General features: G+C 44.0%; 1 protein-coding gene and 1 long non-coding RNA gene across 16 annotated transcripts in view; both read right to left on the bottom strand.

Annotated features, from left to right (window-relative positions):
• LOC118375339 (rap guanine nucleotide exchange factor 2-like) overlaps positions 1 to 24,967 on the bottom strand; it is a 156,835-nt gene that overhangs the window by 16,866 nt on the left and 115,002 nt on the right. For 6 of the 15 annotated variants that reach the window (XM_052511594.1, XM_052511648.1, XM_052511608.1 and 3 more), the window contains 15 exons: positions 21,904 to 22,062; positions 20,803 to 20,955; positions 19,819 to 19,983; positions 17,738 to 17,857; positions 16,471 to 16,674; positions 10,208 to 10,316; positions 8,746 to 8,912; positions 8,382 to 8,500; positions 7,781 to 7,938; positions 7,558 to 7,572; positions 6,711 to 6,951; positions 5,974 to 6,357; positions 5,456 to 5,667; positions 767 to 890; positions 321 to 344 (listed from right to left, as the gene is read on the bottom strand). In XM_052511594.1, the coding sequence (XP_052367554.1) occupies positions 321 to 344; positions 767 to 890; positions 5,456 to 5,667; positions 5,974 to 6,357; positions 6,711 to 6,951; positions 7,558 to 7,572; positions 7,781 to 7,938; positions 8,382 to 8,500; positions 8,746 to 8,912; positions 10,208 to 10,316; positions 16,471 to 16,674; positions 17,738 to 17,857; positions 19,819 to 19,983; positions 20,803 to 20,955; positions 21,904 to 22,062 (2,354 nt within the window). Of the gene's footprint in view, positions 1 to 320; positions 345 to 766; positions 891 to 5,455; positions 5,668 to 5,973; positions 6,358 to 6,706; positions 6,952 to 7,557; positions 7,573 to 7,780; positions 7,939 to 8,381; positions 8,501 to 8,745; positions 8,913 to 10,207; positions 10,317 to 16,470; positions 16,675 to 17,737; positions 17,858 to 19,818; positions 19,984 to 20,802; positions 20,956 to 21,903; positions 22,063 to 24,967 lie in introns of those variants that run through there. The other 9 variants (XM_052511605.1, XM_052511615.1, XM_052511612.1 and 6 more) reach the window with 6 other exon arrangements.
• Positions 12,880 to 13,831, bottom strand: LOC127926211 (uncharacterized). The gene is made up of 3 exons (XR_008123585.1): positions 13,746 to 13,831; positions 13,656 to 13,715; positions 12,880 to 13,095 (listed from the first exon to the last, which is right to left on the bottom strand). It is a non-coding gene; the product is annotated as an uncharacterized LOC127926211 (long non-coding RNA).

Raw genomic sequence — 24,967 nt, 5'->3', positions numbered from 1 at the left:
GTAAAACCAGCACTATTTAACAGGTAAGTAAAACCAGCACTATTTAACAGGTAAGTAAAACCAGCACTATTTAACAGGTAAGTAAAACCAGCACTATTTAACAGGTAAGTAAAACCAGCACTATTTAACAGGTAAGTAAAACCAGCACTATTTAACAGGTAAGTAAAACCAGCACTATTTAACAGGTAAGTAAAACCAGCACTATTTAACAGGTAAGTAAAATAAGCACTAAACCAAACAAACGAGGCATCAGAAATGAGGGAAATCGCATAAATTGGGCAGAATAAAATAGCATGGAAAGATCGGTCACCAAAACTTACCCTAAACTCCTCCATTTCTTCTTCCTAGAAGGGATAGCCATGAACAGTGAAGCGTGGAGGGCAAAGAGTGGACGGAGAGAGAGAAAGGAGGGAGACAAGCTTAGACAGGATAGACCACTAAGAGCCACCAAGATGAGCAAGGTTACCAGAGGCCCACAAAAGAGAGAAAGAGAGAAACATTGATAACAAACAGACACTCAATAGTGACATGGCAGCATGGTGGACATGCAAAGTCATACACACTTTCACATGAGCACTGTGTGGATTCTACACCAACAATAAGTAGACCGTACAGGAAACAGCTGGGTTGGCCCGGAGAAACAGCTGCTCAAGAAAAAAAGCCTTGAAGCGGGTAATATTGACAATCTACATGTGAACAATCAATCATCGACAACCCACGGCGATTTGATTGGACCTGAAGGGGATAGTGAAGCGTTGTTAGTTACCTGGTTCTGAACATGAGCGCTGGGTCCATGTTGACGGAGGCCATGCGACCCACGTGGCGGATCTCTTTGGCGATCATCCGCAGCTTCTCAAAGTTCACCAGGCCGTCCACTTTAGAGTCGTTCCCTGGGGAAGGAAAAGTGACTATTAGTAATAACAGATTGATTAAGATGCCTTTAAAATAATTGTTTACCTTTATTTAACTAGATAAGTCAGTCGAGAACAAATTATTATTTTACAATGACAACCGACACCGGCCAAACCTTCCCCGGACAACACTGGGCCAATTGTGTGCCGAACCTACGGGACTCCCGATCACAGCCGGTTGTGATAAAGCCAGGGATCGAACCAGGGTTTGTAATGATGCCTCTAGCACTGAGATGCAGTGCCTTAGACCACTATGCCACTCTGGGAAATATTGGCATTCAAATTAACAATTTAACTAAGTGCAACATCGTATACAAAAATGGTAGAACCAGCCAATGTTGTGCTGGTCTCTTGTCAAATTAACTTTAACTCATATTTTTATTAACTACATTGTTGTTTAAGAAAATATTTAGTAAATCAACTAAAGTTTGAAAAAGTAACAAAATAACAATAATGAGGCAAAAGTACTGGTACCGAGTCAATGTGAGGGGGTACAGTTTGTCAAGATAATATGTACAGTACCAGTCAAAAGCTTGGACACCTACTCATTCAAGAGTTTTTCTTTCTTTTTTTTTTTACAATTTTCTACATTGTAGAATAATAGTGAAGACATCAAAACTATGGAATAACACATGGAATCATGTAGTAACCAAAAATTTGATATTTTATATTTGAGATTCTTCAAATATCCACCCTTTGCCTTGACAGCTTTACAGATTCCTGGCATTCTCTCAACCAGCTTCATGAGGTAGTCACCTGGAATGCACTTCAATTAATAGGTGTGTCCCATTAAAAGTTAATTTGTGGAATTTAATTAATGCATTTGAGCCAATCAGTTGTTGTGACAAGGTCAGGGTGGAATACAGAAGATAGCTTTATTTGGTAAAAGACCAAGTCCATATTATAGCAAGAACAGCTCAAATAAGCAAAGAGAAACAACAGTCCATCATTACTTTAAGACATGAAGGTCAGTCAATCTGGAAAATGTCAAGAACTTTTAAGGTTTCTTCAAGTGCAGTCGCAAAAACCACCAAGCGCTATGATGAAACTGGCTCTCGTGAGGACCGCCACAGGTATGGAAGACCCAGGGTTACCTCTGCTGCAGAGGATAAATTCAAATAAAATTCAATCTTAATGGTCACATACACATGGTTAGCAGATGTTAATGCGAGTGTAGTGAAATGCTTATGCTTCTAGTTCTGACTATGCAGTAATATCTAACAAGTAATTAACTAATTCACAACAACTACCTTATACACACAAATGTAAAGGGATGAATAGAATATGTTCATATAAATATATGGATGACCGATGGCGTGCGGCATAGGCAAGATGCAGTAGATGGTATAGAATACAGTATATACATATGAGATGAGTAAAGTAGGATATGTAAACATTAAAGCGCCGTTATTTAAAGTGACTAGTGACACCTTTATTTTAGTGGCCAGAGATGTGAGTCTGTGTGTTGGCAGCAGCCGCTCTATGTTAGTGATGGCTGTTTAACAGCCTGATGGCTTTGAGATAGAAGCTGTTTTTCCAGTCTCTCAGTCCCAGCTTTGATGCACCTGTACTGACCTCGCCTTCTGGATGATAGCAGTGTGCAACAGGCAGTGGATCAGGTGGTTGTTGTCCTTGATGATCTCGTTGGCATTCCTGTGACATCGGGTGCTGTAGGTGTCCTGGAGGGCAGATAGTTTGCCCCGGGTGATGCATTGTGCAGACCGCACTACCATCTGGAGAGCCTTATGGTTGAGGGCGGTGCAATTGCCGTACCAGGCGGTGAGGATGCTCTCGATTGTGCATCTGTAAAAGTTTGTGAGTGTTTTAGATGACAAGACACATTTCTTCAGCCTCCTGAGGTTGAAGAGGTGCTGATGCGCCTTCTTCACCACGCTGTCTGTGTGGGTGGACCATTTCAGTTTGTCAGTGATTTGTACGTCGAGGAACTTAAAACATTTTTACCTTCTCCACTACTGTTCCGTCAACGTGGATGGGGGGGTGCTTTTTCCTGAAGTCCATGATCATCTCCTTTGTTTTGTTGACATTGAGTGAGGTTATATTCCTGACACCACACTCCGAGGGCCCTCACCTTCTCCCCGTAGGCCGTCTCATCGCTGTTGGTAATCAGGCCTACCACTGTAATGTCGTCTGAAAACTTGATGATTGAATTGGAAGCGTGCATGGCCACACAGTCATGGGTGAACAGGGAGTACAGGAGAGGGCTGAGAACGCACCCTTGTGGGACCCCAGTGTTGAGAATCTCAATGTTTGTACAGTCGTCTCAAATAAAACTGTTAAGGACCTCGGCGTTACTCTGGACCCTGATCTCTATTTTGACGAACATATCAAGACTGTTTCAAGGACAGCTTTTTTCCATCTACGTAACATTGCAAAAATCTGATATTTTCTATCCAAAAAGGATGCAGAAAAATTCATCCATGCTTTTGTCACTTCTAGGTTAGACTACTGCAATGCTCTACTTTCCTGCTACCTGGATAAAGCACTAAAACTTCAGTTAGTGCTAAATACAGCTGCTAGAACCCTGACTAGAACCAATTTTTTTATCATATTACTCCAGTGCTAGCCTTTCTAGACCGGCTTCCTATTAAGGCAAGGGCTGATTTCAAGGTTTTACTGCTAACCTGCAAAGCATTACATGGGCTTGCTCCTACCCATCTTTCCGATTTGGTCCTGCCGTACATACCTACACGTACGCTACGGTCACAAGACACAGGCCTCCTGCGGCGATCTCGTTGTTTTGGGTCGGCCTCTGGGATAAGATCGCATGTCCAGGGTGGAGGTTCAAACAAAGGATCCACTTCGGGAAAGACGTATTCCTGGTCGTAATGATGGTAAGTTGACATTGCTTTTATATCCAATAGTTCTTCCCGGCTGTATGTAATAACACTTGTGATTTCCTGGGCTAATAATGTAAGAAATAGTACATAAAAAAACAAACTGCCTAGTTTTCTAAGTACCTGAAGCGAGGCGACTATCTCTGTCAGCGTCATCTCATCTCAGTTACCAGCCTCAAATTGCAGCCAAAATAAATGCTTCAGAGTTCAAGTAACAGACATCAACATCAACTGTTCAGAGGAGACTGGGTAAAATCAGGCATTCACGGTCGAAATTCTGCAAAGAAACCACTACTAAAGGACACCAATAAGAAGAAAAGAATTGCTTGGGCAAAGAAACACGAGCAATGGACACTAGACTGGTGGAAATCGGTCCTTTGGTTCTGAGGAGTCCAAATGTGAGATTTTTGGTTCCAACCGCAGTGTCTTTGTTAGACGCAGAGTAGGTGAACGGATGATCTTCGCATGTGATGGTTTCCACCGTGAAGCATGGAGGAGGTGGTGTGATGGTCCTTTGCTGATGACAATGTCTGTGATTTATTTAGAATTCAAGGCACACTTAGCCAGCATGGCTACCACAGCATTCTGCAGCGATACGCCATCCTATCTGGTTTGTGCTTAGTGGGACTACCATTTGATGTTCAACAGGACAACACACCTCTAGGGTTTGTAAGGGATATTTGACCAAGGAGGAGAGTGATGGAGTCCTGCATCAGATAACGTGGCCTCCACAATCACCCTACCTCTACCCAATTGAGATGGTTTGGATCGCAGAGTGCAGGAAAAGCAGCCAACAAGTGCTCAACGTATGTGGGAACTTCTTCAAGACTGTTGGAAAAGCATTCCAGGTGAAGCTGGTTGAGAGAATGCCAAGTGTGTGCAAAGCTGTCAAGGCAATGGGTGGCTACTTTTAAGAATCTCAAATATAAAATAATAACACTTTTTTGGTTACAACATTATTCCATGCGTGTTATTTCATAATTTTGATGTCTTCACTATTATTCTACAATGTAGAAAATAGTAAAAATAAAGAAAACCCTTGAATGAGTAGGAGTGCCCAAACTTTTGTCTGGTACTGTACGTGTAGGTGGTAGGGGGGGGTCCAATGTAAATAGTCCGGCTAGCCATTTGATTAACTGTTCACTAGTCATATGGCTTGGGGATAGAACCTGTTAAGGAGCCTTTTGGACCTAGACTTAGCACTCCGGTACCGCTTGCAGTGCAGTCGCAGAGAGAACAGTTTATGACTAGGGTGGCTGGAGTCTTTTTGGAAACTAACCATTATTTCGTCCCTACATTATATCGGCATTGAACAAGTCACCCTCCCTAGGAGTGGGGGTGACATTGACAATTTATTGTTTAAACTAGAAGCTGTCTGGTTATTTAATTTAAAAACCATTGCTACCGTCGGTCTCAACGCAGACTTTGATCTAAAGCCATTCTTGTGATTTTGCTACTCATTGTAAATGTTTGTGGGCCTATGTAGCCAAATTCTATCTATGATCGTATGCTATCCATGAATGTTTATGTGTTCTAAGTGTGTGTATACTACTGTATTTATTTGTGGGATATTGTTTTTCAAAAGGAAAAGTTTAAATATAGCTGGAGTGAGACAGCTTTGGATCTGGGTTCCAAGATGGTTTGGAACACATTTTGTGATCCAAAATGACTAGGCGTGTGGCTGTCTACCTTCATGCAGGAAGGTGAGGTCCTTCTTGATGACGGGGAACAGGGGGATGATGGGAGGCTGGAGGTTCTGGTTGTTGAGCACATTGCGATACTTGGCCATGTTCCTGGATGGATCAAACAGGTCTTGCAGGTCCCCAAACAGCTTCTCGTACTTACTGGGCAGCTTCTCCCACGTGCCCCGGAGTCTAGATACTGGGGCCAGGTTCAGACCACTGTTGGGGGGGAGGACCACAGAAAGACAGCGAAATTAGAATACTGATACAGTAGAGAAGGGGGCCATCTCTGGTTCCAGACTTTTGTTCCAACCCCACACAAACATACTTGATTCAGCTAATTACAATTCAGTGGGCAGCTGTTCAGTAGAATCAGGTATGCAAGATTATGTTTGGAGTGAAAGCCTGCATGCCTAACTGCTGAATTTGGTGTAAAACTCTTCCAAATCGGATTAACCCATCTACATCACAACAATACAACATGGCCGCCGGGTCTCTTTTCGTACTCCTCCTCTCAGACCTCACCTAATGATGGAGAACATGGAGTTGAAGTTCTTGCACTCTCTACAATGGAGAGCTATCTTGATGAAATGCTTGACCGTCTTCATGCGCTTGAGCTGGTTGGGCTCCCGGGTTACCTCCGACGCCACCCAGAAGGTCTCCTGGTTGATAATCTCCTCGAAGCGCTTGAGGCAAAACGAGCCCGTCTTGGACTTGAGCTTGAACAGGTCATCGATGTACTCAGTGGGCTCGATGGCGCAGAAGAGTTCGAAGGCGCGCATGGACAGCTGCGTGGCTACTTCCATGGTGGACAGCTGGAGGAGGGAGATCTGGCCTTCACGAAGGAGGTCCTGGGCGTCCTCGTCTGAACAGAGGGTCTCTGTCTCCATGTTGCTCTTCAGGTAGTATCTAGAGAAGAGCAGGGAGTTCCTTTACTATTCTCTCACATACACACAGGTATTCTATTGTACATAAATAAAATGGTCTATCTCCATTTTGCTCCTCTAATAGAATAGTCTCAACACAAAGCACATATTTAAAATAGGTGTTTTTGTTGTTGGACTTATTCATCAAGTTGAGTAACTATTAACAAACACCTGATGTACTGTGACTTAAGTAAAAGTAGAAAAAGACAAGGTGTTTCATAAGAGGGTGTGATTAAGATAGGAATGGTCAGGAGAAAGTCAGCACAAGAGAATCTCTTGTTAAAAGAGATGGGGCTCACCTGTATAAACAATGTGATCAATAAAACCTGTACTTACCTGCCACTGAGCTGAATCCTGTCTGCCAGCTTGGACAGCTGCTCCGGGAGCCGGCGCTGCTTAATGACGCCTTCCGGCGTGATGGACACATCACACAGCGAATAGGCTTCGGGCACTGCGGTCAGGGCAAACTCCCGGATGGCCTGGGCCACCACCTCTTTGGCCGTGGTGTCCTTACCGATCATGATGTATCGACTTTGCTGGTCTGCCTTGAACACCCGCAGCACCTGGTCTGACATGTCTGGATGGGGGTGGGATTAAATAGGAATTACCCACACAATTCTCATGTCAGAATTCAGCAATTTCATTGTGGACAGTCACATCACTCAAGTACCATTGCTTTTTTATTTAGCCAAGGTTACACCATAATTCACCATACCACCCCAAAACACACCAAAATTAGAATGAATGGGTCACTGCTAGTCACTTAACCTCGAAAAAGTTTACAGGATCAATTAGTTTCAAACTGTACTCCAAACATTTCAACAACTGATGTCTGCTAGAAGCCACGCTGACATGCTCAATGATCTACGGTGAGTTTGTGTAACTCATTTAGCCGACTAGAACTTTGAAAGAGCAGAGGGGCTGACTGACAGCATTGACAAGGACATGATTGTACTTTCTACAGCCCAGTTAGATTCAGGCCTACGTAACCCATTAATACACACTGATTTGCAGGCTGCTGTTATCAAGACACACAAGCCCAGACCATAACCACAATTAGAAAACATTAACCCTTAAGACCCCAGATTTAGAAACACCATAGGAAGCTTGTGAAAGAAACAGCAGGTTGGCTTTGCAAAGAGGACAAGCGTTGCGTGGGCAGAACAAAAGCAGACATACTCACTCGTCACGACTGGGGCTGAAGGAACACAGAGTATATGTGTGGGAGAACATTAAAACGTGGGTCAAACATCTGGCGAAGAATTTCCCTCGTTCGGAATGTATGAAAATAGACTGCCTCAAGAGAGATGACAGCCAAGTGGAGCTTATAGATGTGTAATGTATGCTTTATAACATATGGTTGTATATTAAAAGGTTCAAAGAGGAGTGTGTCTGTTGGTCCTCACCAGGCTGGTTGTTGAAGTCCAGGATGCGGTGGTGGGACTGCAGCAAGTCAGGGTTGCTGGACGACAGGCTGCCGCTGACTGGCAGCGCGGCCGGAATCTGTTTGGACTGCTTCAGGCCCACGATGCTGTCGTCCTGCGACTGGCCCACACCCACGTCGCTACGGAAACAGGAAGGGAGGGGTTGGAAAGTTCCACTGTCAGAGGATAAAGGGTAATGTTTTTACAGTAAAAGAAAATCAGAAAGAGAGGTTACACTGCTCAATACATCAAATTACAATTTATTTTTCACATGCGCCAAATACAACTGGTGTAGTAGACCTTAACGTGAAATGCTTACTTACAAGCCCTTAACAATACAGTTAAGAAAATATTTACATTTTTTTTTTTTCTTAAATAACCGGCATTGTAAATAAGAATTTGTTCTTAACTGACTTGCCTAGTTAAATATATTTGTTATAAATAAATCTTCATAAGAGGTGACACTGTTCAACACATCAGCAACACAACACAAAAAACATGAATAAGTCGAGCCTATTTTATTCCACACTCCAGTCCTCTAACTTTGAAGCAACCTTTTCCATTGGTCTCGGACGTCTCTTACTTGTATGGTTTTGGGGGCAGGATGCTGGTGAGCGTCTTGTCAAAGATCTTCTTGAGCTTGTTCCTTCCCCCCACCGTGTTGGCTTTGGCCTTCTTGCTGGCCTTCTCCAGGCCCATCACCTGCATTGAGGAGACAGGGACACCATTACATTAGGCGTTAGGAACGTCTTTACTAAGATAAAACCAGGGACATATTCATTAGGCCACACCACAGCTAAATGTTTTGCAACAAAAAAATAAAAACAAGCATTTCTGATTGGATAATGTCAGGTAGTACACCTTTCTGTTTCAGTCCGTTTGGTGCCTAATGAATACGTCCTTGATAACATACAAAGCATTATGGGTACTGTAGTCCATAACATCACCTGCTCAACATCCACTGCCAGGTCAGGAATGGAGTAGCGCGAGCCCTTCTTGATATCCCCGATCTTGGGCAGGTGTGCCGGGGCGCCATTCTTGCGGTCCACCTCTGGCGGCTCCTCACCCTCTGCCTCGTGGTCGTGCTCTGGTCGGGCAAGGAGCTCCTTGAACACTGGGTGGATGAAACGGGGGAAACGCTATCAACAAGGCAGGTCCTACAGGCCACTAGTTTTGTCGTACCTGGTCTATTGTTCAGTCGTGTGGTCAGGTGTCACAAAGAGGGACTTAAGAAAATGACAATTGGCTCAGAACAGGGCAGCACGGCTGGCCCTTAAAAGTACACTGAGAGCTAACATTAATGACATGCATGTCAATCTCTCAGGGCTCAAAGGAGAGATTGACTTCGTCACTACTTGTTTTTGTAAGAAGTGTTGACAAGCTGAATGCACCGAGTGGTCTGTCTAAACTCCTAGCGCACAGCTTGGACACCCATGCATACCCCACAAGACATGTCACCAGAGGTCTCTTCACAATCCCCAAGTCAAGAACAGACTATGGGAGGCGGACAGTACTACATAGTGCCCTGGCTACATGGAACTCTATTCCACAGTACTACATAGAGCCCTGGCTACATGGAACTCTATTCCACAGTACTACATAGAGCCCTGGCTACATGGAACTCTATTCCACAGTACGACATAGAGCCCTGGCTACATGGAACTCTATTCCACAGTACTACATAGAGCCCTGGCTACATGGAACTCTATTCCACAGTACTACATAGAGCCCTAGCTACATGGAACTCTATTCCACAGTACTACATAGAGCCCTGGCTACATGGAACTCTATTCCACAGTACTACATAGAGCCCTAGCTACATGGAACTCTATTCCACAGTACTACATAGAGCCCTGGCTACATGGAACTCTATTCCACAGTACTACATAGAGCCCTGGCTACATGGAACTCTATTCCACAGTACTACATAGAGCCCTAGCTACATGGAACTCTATTCCACAGTACTACATAGAGCCCTGGCTACATGGAACTCTATTCCACAGTACTACATAGAGCCCTGGCTACATGGAACTCTATTCCACATCAAGAAACCAACGCAAGCAGTAGAATAAGATGTAAAACACATAAAATACACCTTATGGAACAGTGGGGACTGAAGAGACTCGCACAGGTACAGACACGCATACGCCGCAATGGTATTATATATTTTGTATTGTAGATATGTAGAGGTGTAATAATGTTATATGATGTACAGTATTTTATTATTATGATTTGTGTGTAATGTAAGCATCTTAATGTGTTTGGACCCCAGGAAGAGTATCTGCTACCTTGTCAAGAACTAATGGGGATCCTTAATAATTACAAATACTGTGTGGAACATAAAAGCGTTACTGTTACTTATATTCTTCTATTAGTATTCAATTCATAGTAAGCCCTAATAACTCTTACCTAAAAGATTAGTTTTCACAGAAATTGACAAGTGGGTGTTGTTCCTCAGGATCTCATTGGCTTTCGTGAGCTGGACATTATCAAAGTTCTGCCCGTTCACCTCCAGAATCTGTTAAAAGACAAACAAAGATCCCATTACATATACATTAACATTACATACAGTATCAGCCACTTCCTCAATCCTGTTAATTCATGCAGGTGTCAAATCCACAACTCTGATGATGTAAGCGCCAAAACGCCAACCAACTGAGTCATTTCATCCCCCCCTTCTCTTCTGTTCCCATCTCCCTAACCTCTACATTACTGGTCTCCATCCCCCTAACCTCTACATTACCAGTCTAAACCCCCCCCCCCTCTCTCTTCTGTTCTCATCTCCCTAACCTCTACATTACTGGTCTCCAGTCTGATCTAAACCTCTACATTACTGGTCTCCACCCCCTTCTCTTCTGTTCCCATCTCCCTAACCTCTACATTACTGGTCTCCATCCCCTAACCTCTACATTACCAGTCTAACCCCTCTCATCTCCCTAACTTCTACATTACTGGTCTCCATCCCCTAACCTCTACATTACCAGTCTAAACACCCCCCTCTCTCTCTTCTGTTCTCATCTCCCTAACCTCTACATTACTGGTCTCCACCCCCTTCTCTTCTGTTCCCATCTCCCCTAACCTCTACATTACTGGTCTCCATCTCCCTAACCGCTCATTACTGGTCTCCATCATCTCTGTTCCCATCTCTCTAACCTCTACATTACTGGTCTCCATCCCCTTCTCTTCTGTTCCCATCTCCCTAACCTCTACATTACTGGTCTCCATCTCCCTAACCGCCATTACTGGTCTCCACCCCCTTCTCTTCTGTTCCCATCTCCCTAACCTCTACATTACTGGTCTCCATCCCCTAACCTCTACATTACCAGTCTAACCCCCCCTCTCATCTCCCTAACTTCTACATTACTGGTCTCCATCCCCTAACCTCTACATTACCAGTCTAAACACCCCCCCCCCCTCTCTCTTCTGTTCTCATCTCCCTAACCTCTACATTACTGGTCTCCACCCCCCTTCTCTTCTGTTCCCATCTCCCTAACCTCTACATTACTGGTCTCCATCTCCCTAACCTCTACATTACTGGTCTCCACCCCCCTTCTCTTCTGTTCCCATCTCCCTAACCTCTACATTACTGGTCTCCACCCCCCTTCTCTTCTGTTCCCATCTCCCTAACCTCTACATTACTGGTCTCCATCTCCCTAACCTCTACATTACTGGTCTCCACCCCCCTTCTCTTCTGTTCCCATCTCCCTAACCTCTACATTACTGGTCTCCACCCCCCTTCTCTTCTGTTCCCATCTCCCTAACCTCTACATTACTGGTCTCCATCCCCCTTCTCTTCTGTTCCCATCTCCCTAACCTCTACATTACTGGTCTCCATCTCCCTAACCTCTACATTACTGGTCTCCATCTCCCTAACCTCTACATTACTGGTCTCCATCTCCCTAACCTCTACATTACTGGTCTCCACCCCCCTTCTCTTCTGTTCCCATCTCCCTAACCTCTACATTACTGGTCTCCACCCCTTCTCTTTGTTCCCATCTCCCTAACCTCTACATTACTGGTCTCCACCCCCTTCTCTTTTGTTCCCATCTCCCTAACCTCTACATTACTGGTCTCCATCCCCCTAACCTCTACATTACTGGTCTCCATCTCCCTAACCTCTACATTACTGGTCTAACCCACATTACTGGTCTCCATCTCCCTAACCTCGACATTACTGGTCTCCATCTCCTAACCTCTACATTACTGGTCTCCATCCCCCTAACCTCTACATTCTGTCTCCATCTCCCTAACCTCTACATTACTTCTCCATCTCCCTAACCTCTACATTACTGGTCTCCACCCCCTTCTCTTCTGTTCCCATCTCCCTAACCTCTACATTACTGGTCTCCACCCCCTTCTCTTTTGTTCCCATCTCCCTAACCTCTACATTACTGGTCTCCACCCCCTTCTCTTCTGTTCCCATCTCCCTAACCTCTACATTACTGGTCTCCATCCCCTAACCTCTACATTACTGGTCTCCATCTCCTAACCTCTACATTACTGGTCTCCATCTCCTAACCTCTACATTACTGGTCTCCATCTCCCTAACCTCTCCATCTCCCTAACCTCTCTACTGGTCTCCATCTCCTAACCTCTACATTACTGGTCTCCATCCCCTTCTCTTCTGTTCCCATCTCCCTAACCTCTACATTACTGGTCTCCACCCGCACCTTCTCTTCTGTTCCCATCTCCCTAACCTCTACATTCCTGGTCTCCACCCCCCTTCTCTTCTGTTCCCATCTCCCTAACCTCTACATTACTGGTCTCCACCCCCCTTCTCTTCTGTTCCCATCTCCCTAACCTCTACATTACTGGTCTCCACCCCCCTTCTCTTCTGTTCCCATCTCCCTAACCTCTACATTACTGGTCTCCACCCCCCCCCCTTCTCTTCTGTTCCCATCTCCCTAACCTCTACATTACTGGTCTCCATCCCCCTTCATTACTGGTCTCCATCTCCCTAACCTCTACATTACTGGTCTCCACCCCCTTCTCTTCTGTTCCCATCTCCCTAACCTCTACATTACTGGTCTCCACCCCCCTTCTCTTCTGTTCCCATCTCCCTAACCTCTACATTACTGGTCTCCACCCCCCTTCTCTTTTGTTCCCATCTCCCTAACCTCTACATTACTGGTCTCCATCTCCCTAACCTCTACATTACTGGTCTCCATCTCCCTAACCTCTACATTACTGGTCTCCATCTCCCTAACCTCGTCATTACTGGTCTCCATCTCCCTAACCTCGACATTACTGGTCTCCATCTCCCTAACCTCGACATTACTGGTCTCCATCTCCCTAACCTGACATTACTGGTCTCCATCTCCCTAACCCCATTACTGGCCTCCATCTCCTCTCGACATTACTGGTCTCCATCTCCCTAACCTCTACATTACTGGTCTCCATCTCCCCCTCGACATTACTGGTCTCCATCTCCCTAACCTATACATTACTGGTCTCACGCAACACGTTGTAATGTTGAAACTGGGCATGAAACACGCTGTAATGTTGAAACTGGGCATGAAACCCGCTGTAATGTTGAAACTGGATATGATATCCACCTGCCCCTTCTTTTCCCTCTCCCTAACCTCGACATTACTGGTCTCAATCTCCCTAACCTCGACATTACTGGTCTCCATCTCCCTAACCTCGACATTACTGGTCTCCACCCCACCTTCTCTTCTGTTCCCATCTCCCTAACCTCTACATTACTGGTCTCCATAACCACTACATTACTGGTCTCCATCTCCCTAACCTCTACATTACTAGTCTCCATCTCCTAACCTCGACATTACTGGTCTCCATCTCCCTAACCTCTACTGGTCTCCATCTCCCTTACATTACTGGTCTCCATCTCCCTAACCTCGACATTACTGGTCTCCATCTCCCTAACCTCGACATTACTGGTCTCCATCTCCCTAACCTCTACATTACTGGTCTCCATCTCCCTAACCTCGACATTACTGGTCTCCACCCGCACCTTCTCTTCTGTTCCCATCTCCCTAACCTCTACATTACTGGTCTCCATCTCCCTAACCACTACATTACTGGTCTCCATCTCCCTAACCTCTACATTACTGGTCTCCATCTCCCTAACCTCTACATTACTGGTCTCCATCTCCCTAACCTCGACATTACTGGTAACCTCCATTACTGGTCTCCCCCATCTCTTCTGTTCCCATCTCCCTAACCGCTACATTACTGGTCTCCACCCGCACCTTCTCTTCTGTTCCCATCTCCCTAACCTCTACATTACTGGTCTCCATCCCCCATCTCTTTGTTCTCATCTCCCTAACCTCTACATTACTGGTCTCCATCTCCCAAACCTCTACATTACTGGTCTCCATCCCCTAATCTCTAAATTTGTTCTCATCTCCCTAACCTCTACATTACTGGTCTCCACCCCCTTCTCTTCTGTTCTCATCTCCCCCATTACTGGTCTCCATCTCCCTAACCTCGACATTACTGGTCTCCATCCCCCTCTCTTTGTTCCCATCTCCCTAACCACTATATTACTGGTCTCCATCTCCCTAACCTCTACATTACTGGTCTCCATCTCCCTAACCTCTACATTACTGGTCTCCATCTCCTAACCTCTACATTACTGGTCTCCATAACCACCCCCATCTCTCTACATTTGTTCTGGTCTCCATCTCCCTAACCTCTACATTACTGGTCTCCATCCCCCTAACCACTCATTACTTTGTTCTGTTCATCTCCCTAACCTCTACATTACTGGTCTCCATCTCCCTAACCACTACATTACTGGTCTCCACCCCACCATCTCTTTGTTCTCATCTCCCTAACCTCTACATTACTGGTCTCCATCCCCCATCTCTTTTGTTCTCATCTCCCTAACCACTACATTACTGGTCTCCATCTCCCCCATCTCATTTGTTCTCATCTCCTAACCTCTACATTACTGGTCTCCATCTCCCCCATCTCATTTGTTCTCATCTCCCTAACCTGGTCTCCATCTCCTAACATTACTGGTCTCCATCCCCCATCTCATTTGTTCTCCATCTCCCTAACCTCTACATTACTGGTCTCCACCCGCACCTTCTCTTCTGTTCCCATCTCCCTAACCTCCATTACTGGTCTCCCCCATCTCTTTTGTTCCCATCTCCCTAACCTCTACATTACTGGTCTCCACCCCCCTTCTCTTCTGATCTCCCATCTACATTACTGGTCTCCACCCCTTCTCTTCTGTTCATCTCCTAACCTCTACATTACTGGTCTCCATCCCCCATCTCTTTTGTTCTCATCTCCCTAACCTCTACATTACTGGTCTCCATCCCCCCCATCTCTCTTTGTTCTCATCTCCCTAACCTCTACATTACTGGTCTCCACCCCCTTCTCTTCTGTTCCCATCTCCCTAACCTCTACATTACTGGTCCCCATCCCCTAACCTCTACATTACTGGTCTCCATCTCCCTAACCTCTACATTACTGGTCTCCACCCCCCTTCTCTTCTGTTCCCATCTCCCTAACCTCTACATTACTGGTCTCCACCCCCCTTCTCTTCTGTTCCCATCTCCCTAACCTCTACATTACTGGTCTCCATCTCCCAAACCTCTACATTACTGGTCTCCATCTCCCTAACCTCTACATTACTGGTCTCCATCTCCCTAACCTCTACATTACTGGTCTCCATCTCCCTAACCTCTACATTACTGGTCTCCATCTCCCTAACCTCTACATTACTGGTCTCCATCTCCCAAACCTCTACATTACTGGTCTCCATCTCCCTAACCTCTACATTACTGGTCTCCATCTCCCTAACCTCTACATTACTGGTCTCCATCTCCCTAACCTCTACATTACTGGTCTCCATCTCCCTAACCTCTACATTACTGGTCTCCATCTCCCTAACCTCTACATTACTGGTCTCCATCTCCCTAACCTCTACATTACTGGTCTCCATCTCCCTAACCTCTACATTACTGGTCTCCATCTCCCTAACCTCTACATTACTGGTCTCCATCTCCCTAACCTCTACATTACTGGTCTCCATCTCCCTAACCTCTACATTACTGGTCTCCACCCCCCTTCTCTTCTCATCTCCCTAACCTCTACATTACTGGTCTCCATCTCCCTAACCTCTACATTACTGGTCTCCATCTCCCGAACCTCTACATTACTGGTCTCCATCTCCCTAACCCACAGTGCTGATGGCGCAAATCAGGTCTAATGGCCGTCTCTGGGTCAGTACTTAAAGAAACACTGGTCATAGATTTGACAAAAAAAGGTCTCGTTAAAATGAAAAGGGGAGTGAGATTGATAAGAGTATTTTAACTCTCGTGTTAGAGCCACTCATTGAGAAGGTTAGACAGGAGTATTGCAAGAGTAAACATACTTTGCAAGATGTTATGGTTCACATTTCCTTTGGGAAGCAGCTGCAACAAAGAGTTTAAGTTTATGCCAAAACAAAGCATAGCCAAGCAGGGTTTTCAAGCTGGCATCCTGGATTTAACGTAGGATCTTTTGCAAAGTATGAAAAATCACCAGTGAGCAAACTAGTCTAGTGAATCAGCACATGGTGGTAGCTGTCTGATGCGTGTTGAGCTTTCTGATGCAAAACATGGTGACATCAATCAGGTGGGTGCTACACTGCTATGTAATGCATTTTGAACATATGAAAAAACGCTATGAAAAGAATATCATTCTCGTTACTTCACCTGGTCTCCTCGTTTAAGGCCGGCCTCCGCGGCCTTGCTTCCAGGCTCCACGCTGTCGATGAAGATGCGGAAGCCCTTCTCGGAGCCCCCCAGCAGGGTGAAGGCTAGCGGGGCCTCCCTGGATGGCTTGGTCAGTGTCACTAGTCGCAGTTTGGCTTTAGCAGCGCAGGCAATGTTTAACAGTCTAAGGTGGCCGTACATTTTCTGTAAAGGAAAACTATGTTTAGTACCGTTATATTGCTCAATTCAGAGTTTGTGTTCATTTTTTGTATCTCAACTTCGTTACTATGTGGAATGAAATTAAAATTATAAATGAAATAATCTTTAGCATTTTAAATAGTGAAATAAGAGGCTAGCATAAGGCAAACATTTGGACAATTTGAATGCTTTGATAATATATAATGAGGGCAAATTAGGAGTAATGTTGAAACTGTACATGAAACCCGCTGTAATGTTGAAACTGGACATGAAACCGGCTGTAATGTTGAAACTGGACATGAAACCCGCTGTAATGTTGAAACTGGACATGAAACCCGCTGTAATGTTGAAACTGGGCATGAAACCCGCTGTAATGTTGAAACTGGATATGAAACCCGCTGTAATGTTGAAACTGGACATGAAACCCGCTGTAATGTTGAAACTGGACATGAAACCCGCTGTAATGTTGAAACTGGATATGAAACCCGCTGTAATGTTGAAACTGGATATGAAACACGCTGTAATGTTGAAACTAGATATGAAACCCGCTGTAATGTTGAAACTGGACATGAAACCCGCTGTAATGTTGAAACTAGACATGAAACCCGCTGTAATGTTGAAACTAGATATGAAACACGCTGTAATGTTGAAACTAGATATGAAACACGCTGTAATGTTGAAACTAGACATGAAACACGCTGTAATGTTGAAACTAGATATGAAACACGCTGTAATGTTGAAACTAGATATGAAACACTCTGTAATGTTGAAACTAGACATGAAACACGCTGTAATGTTGAAACTGGACATGAAACCCGCTGTAATGTTGAAACTAGACATGAAACCCGCTGTAATGTTGAAACTAGACATGAAACCCGCTGTAATGTTGAAACTAGATATGAAACACGCTGTAATGTTGAAACTAGACATGAAACACGCTGTAATGTTGAAACTAGATATGAAACACGCTGTAATGTTGAAACTAGATATGAAACACTCTGTAATGTTGAAACTAGACATGAAACACGCTGTAATGTTGAAACTTGATATGAAACATGCTATGCTTAACTGAGACACGGACCTCTCTCTCCAGATTGTTCTCAAACTCTTCTAGAAAGTGAGTCATTGCAGGGTCGCCTTCAAAGTCATTGAAGTGATTGTTCACCCACAGCAAGACTACCCGTGTAACCTGGGGATGCAAGAAGAAAGTCAGATTCATTCAAAGTAAAAAATAAGTGGATGGGCATGGGCTTGGATTGAATGTTAGCTTGTTATATACATTTATTCACATGTAGTCTGTGTGTGTGTGTGTGTGTGTGTGTGTGTGTCTGTGTCTGTGTCTGTGTCTGTGTCTGTGTCTGTGTCTGTGTCTGTGTCTGTGTCTGTGTGTGTGTGTGTGAATCTGTATGTACACTACCGGTCAAAAGTTTTAGAACACCTACCTCATTCAAGGTTTACTTTTTATTTGTAATATGTTCTACATTGTAGAATAGTAGTGAAGACTTCCAAACTATGAAATAACACATGGAACAATGTGGAAACCCCAAAAAATTAAAATCAAAAAATATTTTATGTTTTTCAAACAGCCACCCTTTGCCTTGATGAGAGGTTTGCACACACTTGGTATTCTCTCAACCAGCTTCATTATGTAGTCACCTGGAATGCATTTCAATTAACAGGTGTACCTTTTTAAAAGTTAATTTGTGGATTTTCTTTTTTTCTTCATGCGTTTCAGCCAATCAATTGTGTTGTGACAAGGTGGGGAGGTATACAGAAGATGGTCTTTTAACAGATAGGACCAAGTCCATATTATGGCAAGAACGGCTCAAAAAAGCAAATAGAAACAACAGTCCATCATTACTTTAAGACATGAAGGTCAATCAATACACAACATTTCAGGACCTTTGAAAGTTTCTTCAAGTGCCGTCGCAAAAACCATCAAGCTCTATGATGAAACTGGCTCTCATGAGGACCGGAAGACTCAGAGTTGCCTCTGTTGAAGAGGATTTTTTAAATTTCATTTTCAATTTGATTTCAGGATGAGTTCATTAGAGTTAGCAGCCTCAGAAATTGCAGCCCAAATAAATGCTTCACAGAATTCAAGTAACAGACACATCTCAACATCAACTGTTTAGAGGAGACTGCGTGAATCAGGCCTTGATGGTCGAATTGCCACAAAGAAACCACTACTAAAGGACACCAATAATAAGAAGAGACTTGCTTGGGCTAAGAAATACGAGCAACGGACATTAGACCGGTGGAACTCTGCCCTTTGGTCTGGAGTCCAAATGGGAGATTAATCGGGTCCAACCGTCGTGTCTTTGTGAGACGTGGTGTAGGTGAACGGATGATCTCTGCATGTGTATTTCCAACCGTAAAGCATGGAGGTGGTGTTACGGTGTGGGGATGCTTTGCTGGTGACACTGTCTGTGATTTATTTAGAATTCAAGGCACACTTAACCAGAATGGCTTCCACAGCATTCTGCAGCGATACACCATCCCATCTGATTTGTGCTTAACGGGACAATGACCCAACACACCTCCAGACTATGTAAGGGCTTTTTGAACAAGGAGAGTGATGGAGTGCTGCATCAGATGACCTGGCCTCCACAATACCCTGACCTCAACCAAATTGAGATGGTTTGGGATGAGTCAGACCGCAGAGTGAAGGAAAAGCAGCCAACCGGTGCTCAGCATATGTGGGAATTCCTTCAAGACTGTTGGAAAAGCATTCCAGGTGAAGCTGGTTGAGAGAATGCCAAGCGTGTGCAAAGCGATATCAAGGTAAATGGTGGCTATCTGAAGAATCTCAAATTATATTATATTATTATTATTATTAATATATTATATTATATTTATTTAACACTGTTTTTGGTTACTACACGATACCCTATGTGTTATTTAATAGTTTTGATGTCTTCACTATTATTCTACAATGTAGAACATAGTAATACAAAAATAAAATAAAAACTTCAATGAGTAGGTGTTCTAAAACATTTGAAAGATGGAGTATGTAAGCATGCATGCATCTGTGATATTATCAATGCTTTATCTATTACTGATGTAAGTACCGTCTAGCTTCCATTACAAATAAAATGACAAAAATAATACTTATCTGAAAAAGGATAGTAAAGTGAACTGGGATCTGACCTTGTCCCTGAGGCTTGGGTCGTGGAACCACTCGAGGAGCTTGTTGCCCACGACCATGGGGCTGGAGAGGAAAGTCCTGTAGGTCAACAGGAAGTCCTCGATGTAGGTGGGGTCCACCACAGAGTGCTCCTCTACCAGGTGCATAGTCAGACGCTCCTTCGTGCCCTATAGGAGATGGTGTATATTATCCTTTAGGTAACACTAAACGTCATATACATGGGCATTCATAACACATTACATTACATTACATTACATTTAAGTCATTTAGCAGACGCTCTTATCCAGAGCGACTTACAAATTGGTGCATTCACCTTATAACATCCAGTGGAACAGCCACTTTACAATAGTGCATCTAAATCTTTTAAGGGGGGGGGGTGAGAAGGATTACTTTATCCTATCCTAGGTATTCCTTAAAGAGGTGGGGTTTCAGGTGTCTCCGGAAGGTGGTGATTGACTCCGCTGTCCTGGCGTCGTGAGGGAGTTTGTTCCACCATTGGGGGGCCAGAGCAGCGAACAGTTTTGACTGGGCTGAGCGGGAACTGTACTTCCTCAGTGGTAGGGAGGCGAGCAGGCCAGAGGTGGATGAACGCAGTGCCCTTATTTGGGTGTAGGGCCTGATCAGAGCCTGGAGGTACTGAGGTGCCGTTCCCCTCACAGCTCCGTAGGCAAGCACCATGGTCTTGTAGCGGATGCGAGCTTCAACTGGAAGCCAGTGGAGAGAGCGGAGGAGCGGGGTGACGTGAGAGAACTTGGGAAGGTTGAACACCAGACGGGCTGCGGCGTTCTGGATGAGTTGTAGGGGTTTAATGGCACAGGCAGGGAGCCCAGCCAACAGCGAGTTGCAGTAATCCAGACGGGAGATGACAAGTGCCTGGATTAGGACCTGCATTAGGACACCTGTCATAACACCTGTATGTCATGACACCTTTATTAGGAAGATATGGTTTGGAGTCTAAAGGCTTACTCAATAATGAATGAACTCACCTTGATGACGATGTGTCCCTTCCTGGTGCCGGTGCGGTCCAGCTCACGGTGCTCCTTGACCATGACGATCTCGCCCTCCTCCTCCACCTTCTGCATGTTCTTCTCCACCTGGTTGAGGATGCAGCAGTAGTCCTGCTGCGCTATGCACACAAACTGGAACATAGGTGGAGGGAGAGAGAAAGTGAAATAGGAGGAAGTGAAAGAGAGAAAGTGAAAGTGAAAGAGCGTAGTAGTCAGCTTGGGGATGTAATGCTTTTTAAATCAACATGCCTGAGATACATTTTGAGCGAATCTATTTTAACACACCAATTAAATAAACACTCTCTCTTAGTGAATTAACTCAGCGTCTTCATTTAATTGGTTGGTACCTACTGGACAATGTATGGTGAACAAAAATATAAACGCAACATGTAAAATGTTGGTCCCATGTTTCATGAGCTGAAATAAAAGACAGTCTAAATTTTCTATACGCTCAAAAAGCTTATTTCTCTCAAATGTGTTTACATCCTTGTTAGTGAGCATTTCTCCTTTGTAGCATATCAAGAACATGATTAAACAGTATGATCATTACACAGGTAAACCTTGTGCTGGGGACAATAAAAGGTCACTCGTAAAATGTGTAGTTTTGTCACACAATGCCACAGATGTCTCAAGTTTTGGAGGCAGAGGACAATTGGAATGCTGACTGCAGGAATGTTCACCAGAGCTGTTGCCAGATAATTTAATGTTAACTTCTCTACCAATGTCGTTTTATGGAATTTGGCAGCACATCCAACCGGCCTCACAACCACAGACCATGTGTAACCACACCAGCACAGGACAGGACCACAATTGGCACAGCGTCGACTGGGTTTGGCCGGTGTAGGCAGTCATTGTAAATTAAAATGAGTTTTTAACCGACTTCCCTACTTAAATAAAGGTTCAAATAAAAAAAATAAAAAAATAAAAATGTCAAGCCTGCTTTAAAATGCAACAGCCTAATTGAGTAAGTAACAGGGGTGGAGTATATAACACTATTCAATATATGGGAGATAAGGCCCGTATGACAGGACAATCAACCGATTGGCTATTATGATGGACTGTCTCAGTGCTGAGCCTTACCTGACAGTCGTCCACCTTAGTCTTCATCACTCCCTTCATGTACTCCTTCTCTATGGTAGGGGAGACCCCGAAGCTGTTGCCCATACACAGGATCTCAGGCCTGGCCTCAGGGTACGTCACCTCCACCGAGCCATTCAGGATCACTGACCACGAGTCCAGCTGAGTTTGGAAAGACCACAACCACAAACAGTTAACAGTCAGAAATACTCAGTGATCATTCAGTGGACAATGGTTTAATACAGGGACAGGACACTGGAGTCCTCGGGGACTGGAGTGGTGTCACTTTGTCCCCATCCCGAGTGCAAAACAGCTGATGCATTCTAAAGTGAAGATCCTGATTAGTTGATTATGGAGTCAGGTGCGTTAGTTGGGACGGGGGCAAAGTGTGACACTAACCAGGCCCCCAGGGGACTGGAGTAACCCATCCCTGGTTTAATATCAGGCTGGGATCACATGTTAAAGGAAGATGAAGACAGCTATGAAGCTTTAAATACATTGTTTAATCACAATTAGCCTTAAGCAATTAGTTGGCCATAAGCTATTAGTTAGCCGTTAGTTAAATAAAATTTTATGAGTCACATGCGCCGAATACAACAGTGAAATGCTTACTTATGAGTCCCTAACCAACAACGCAGCACAGATAAGAAATAAAAGTAACAGGAAATTAAAGAGCAGCAGTGAAATAACAAAAGCGAAACGATATACAGGGGGGGGGGTACTGGGGCACCGTTTAGTCGAGGTAAAACGTACATGTAGGTTGGGTTATTAATAATGTACAGTTGAAGTCAGAAGTTTACATCCACTTAGGTTGGAGTCATTAAAACTTGTTTTTCAACCACCCCACAAATTTCTTGTTAACAAACGAGTTTTGGCAAGTCGGTTAGGACATCTACTTTGTGAATGACAAGTAATTTTTCCAACAATTGTTTACAGACAGATTATTTCACTTATAATTCACTGCATCACAATTCATGTGGGTCAGAAGTTTACATACATTAAGTTGACTGTGCCTTTAAACAGCTTGGGAAATTCCAGAAAATGACGCCATGGCTTTCGAAGCTTCTGATAGGCTAATTGACATAATTTGAGTCAATTGAAGGTGTACATGAGGATGTAATTCAAGGACTACATTCAAACTCAGTGCCTCTTTGCTTGACATCATGGGAAAATCAAAAGAAATCAGCCAAGATCTTAGAAAAAAAATTGTAGACCTCCACAAGTCTGGTTCATCCTTGGGAGCAATTTCCAAACACCATAAGGTACCACGGTCATCTGTACAGACAATAGTATGCAAGTATAAACACCATGAGACCACGCGTTCTGTCTCCAAGAGATTAACATACTTTGGCGCGAAAGGTGCAAATCAATCCCAGAACAACAGCAAAGGACCTTGTGAAGATGCTGGAGGAAACGGGTACAAAAGTATCTATATCCACAGTAAAACGAGTCCAAAATCAACATAAAGGCCGCTCAGCGAGGAAGAAGCCAGACTACGGTTTGCAACTATACATGGGGACAAAAATCATACCTTTTGGAGAAATGTTCTCTGGTCTAATGAAACAAAAATAGAAATGTTTAGCCATAATGACCATCGTTTTGTTTGGAGCAAAAAGGGGGAGGCTTGCAAGCCGAAGAACACCATCCCATCCATGAAGCACAGTGGTAGCATCATGTTGTGGGGGTGCTTTGCTGAAGGAGGGACTGGTGCACTTCACAAAATAGATGGCTTCATGAGGTAGGAAAATTACGTGGATATATTGAAGCAAAATCTCAAGACATCAGTCAGGAAATGAAAGCTTGGTCGCAATTGGGTCTTCCAAATGGACAATGACCCCAAGCATACTTCCAAATTTGTGGCAAAATGGCTTAAGGACAACAAAGTCATGGTATTGGAGTGGCCATCACAAAGCCCAGACCTCAATCCTATAAAAAAATGTGTGGGCAGAACTGAAAAAGCGTGTGCAAGTAAGGAGGCCTACAAACCTGACTCAGTTACACCAGCTCTGTCAGGAGGAACGGGACAACATTCACCCAACTTATTGTGGGAAGCTTGTGGAAGGTTACTTGAAACATTTGACCCAAGTTAAACAATTTAAAGGCAATGCTACCAAATACTAATTGAGTATGTGAACTTCTAACTAAAAAATTATAAAAAGCTGAAATAAATCACTCTATTATTATGACATTTCACATTCTTAAAATAAAGTGGTGATCCTAACTGACCTAAGACGGGGAATTTTTACTAGGATTAAAAGTCAGGAATTGTGAAAAAACTGAGTTGAACTGTATTTGGCTAAGGTGTATGTAAACTTCCAACTGCAACTGTACATGTAGGTGGGGCGGCAGATTGCCTAGTGATTAGAGCGTTAACCGAAAGGTTGCCGAAAGGTTGCCAGATCGAATACCCAAGCTGACAAGGTAAAAATATGTCATTCTGCCCCTGAACAAGGCAGTTAACCCACTGTTCCTAGGTCGTCATTGTAAATAATTATTTAAATAAAGGTTAAACAATATATAATATATACACATATAAATATATAATTAATCATTAGACACAAATGGTTCAATAGTATATAATACCCCCGTTTCTACACTAATAATAACTGATTTTACCCTTTTATTATGGATATAAAAAGATAGCAAATCATATTTTACAGCAAGGTATCACTTTCTCCCTTATAGCATCATCAACAACACATTTGACAATGCACTGAGGCAGTAGTGGACATACTACTAACACACACCAGCTCAATAGGATGTTATTCAACTTTGACTGGACTGCCCTTGAAGTGAACTGGACTTAAGGGTATGGCTCTGCACACTATGTTTGGGTGCATCACAGCGAAAAAATGACCAAAGTGGCTTAATTGAAAAGCCAGAGCCTGTCCAGACTGTTGATACAGTACAAGTGATCTCTCTTCTTGTCCCCTTGGGGAATCGTATGATGCTGGGAGGTGGCAGTCATTCGTGCTTAATAGAGCAGGGAGAAAAACTAAATTGAAAAAGAGAAACCTGCATTGGTAATGGCAAGGGCAAACTCCATGTCCCAGGCCATAGATGTGCA

The sequence above is a fragment of the Oncorhynchus keta genome, chromosome 4 (assembly GCF_023373465.1).
Source record: "Oncorhynchus keta strain PuntledgeMale-10-30-2019 chromosome 4, Oket_V2, whole genome shotgun sequence".
Taxonomy (NCBI): domain Eukaryota; kingdom Metazoa; phylum Chordata; class Actinopteri; order Salmoniformes; family Salmonidae; genus Oncorhynchus; species Oncorhynchus keta.
Note: the sequence above shows the minus strand (reverse complement) of the source record. Positions and strands in the feature narration are given on the sequence as shown.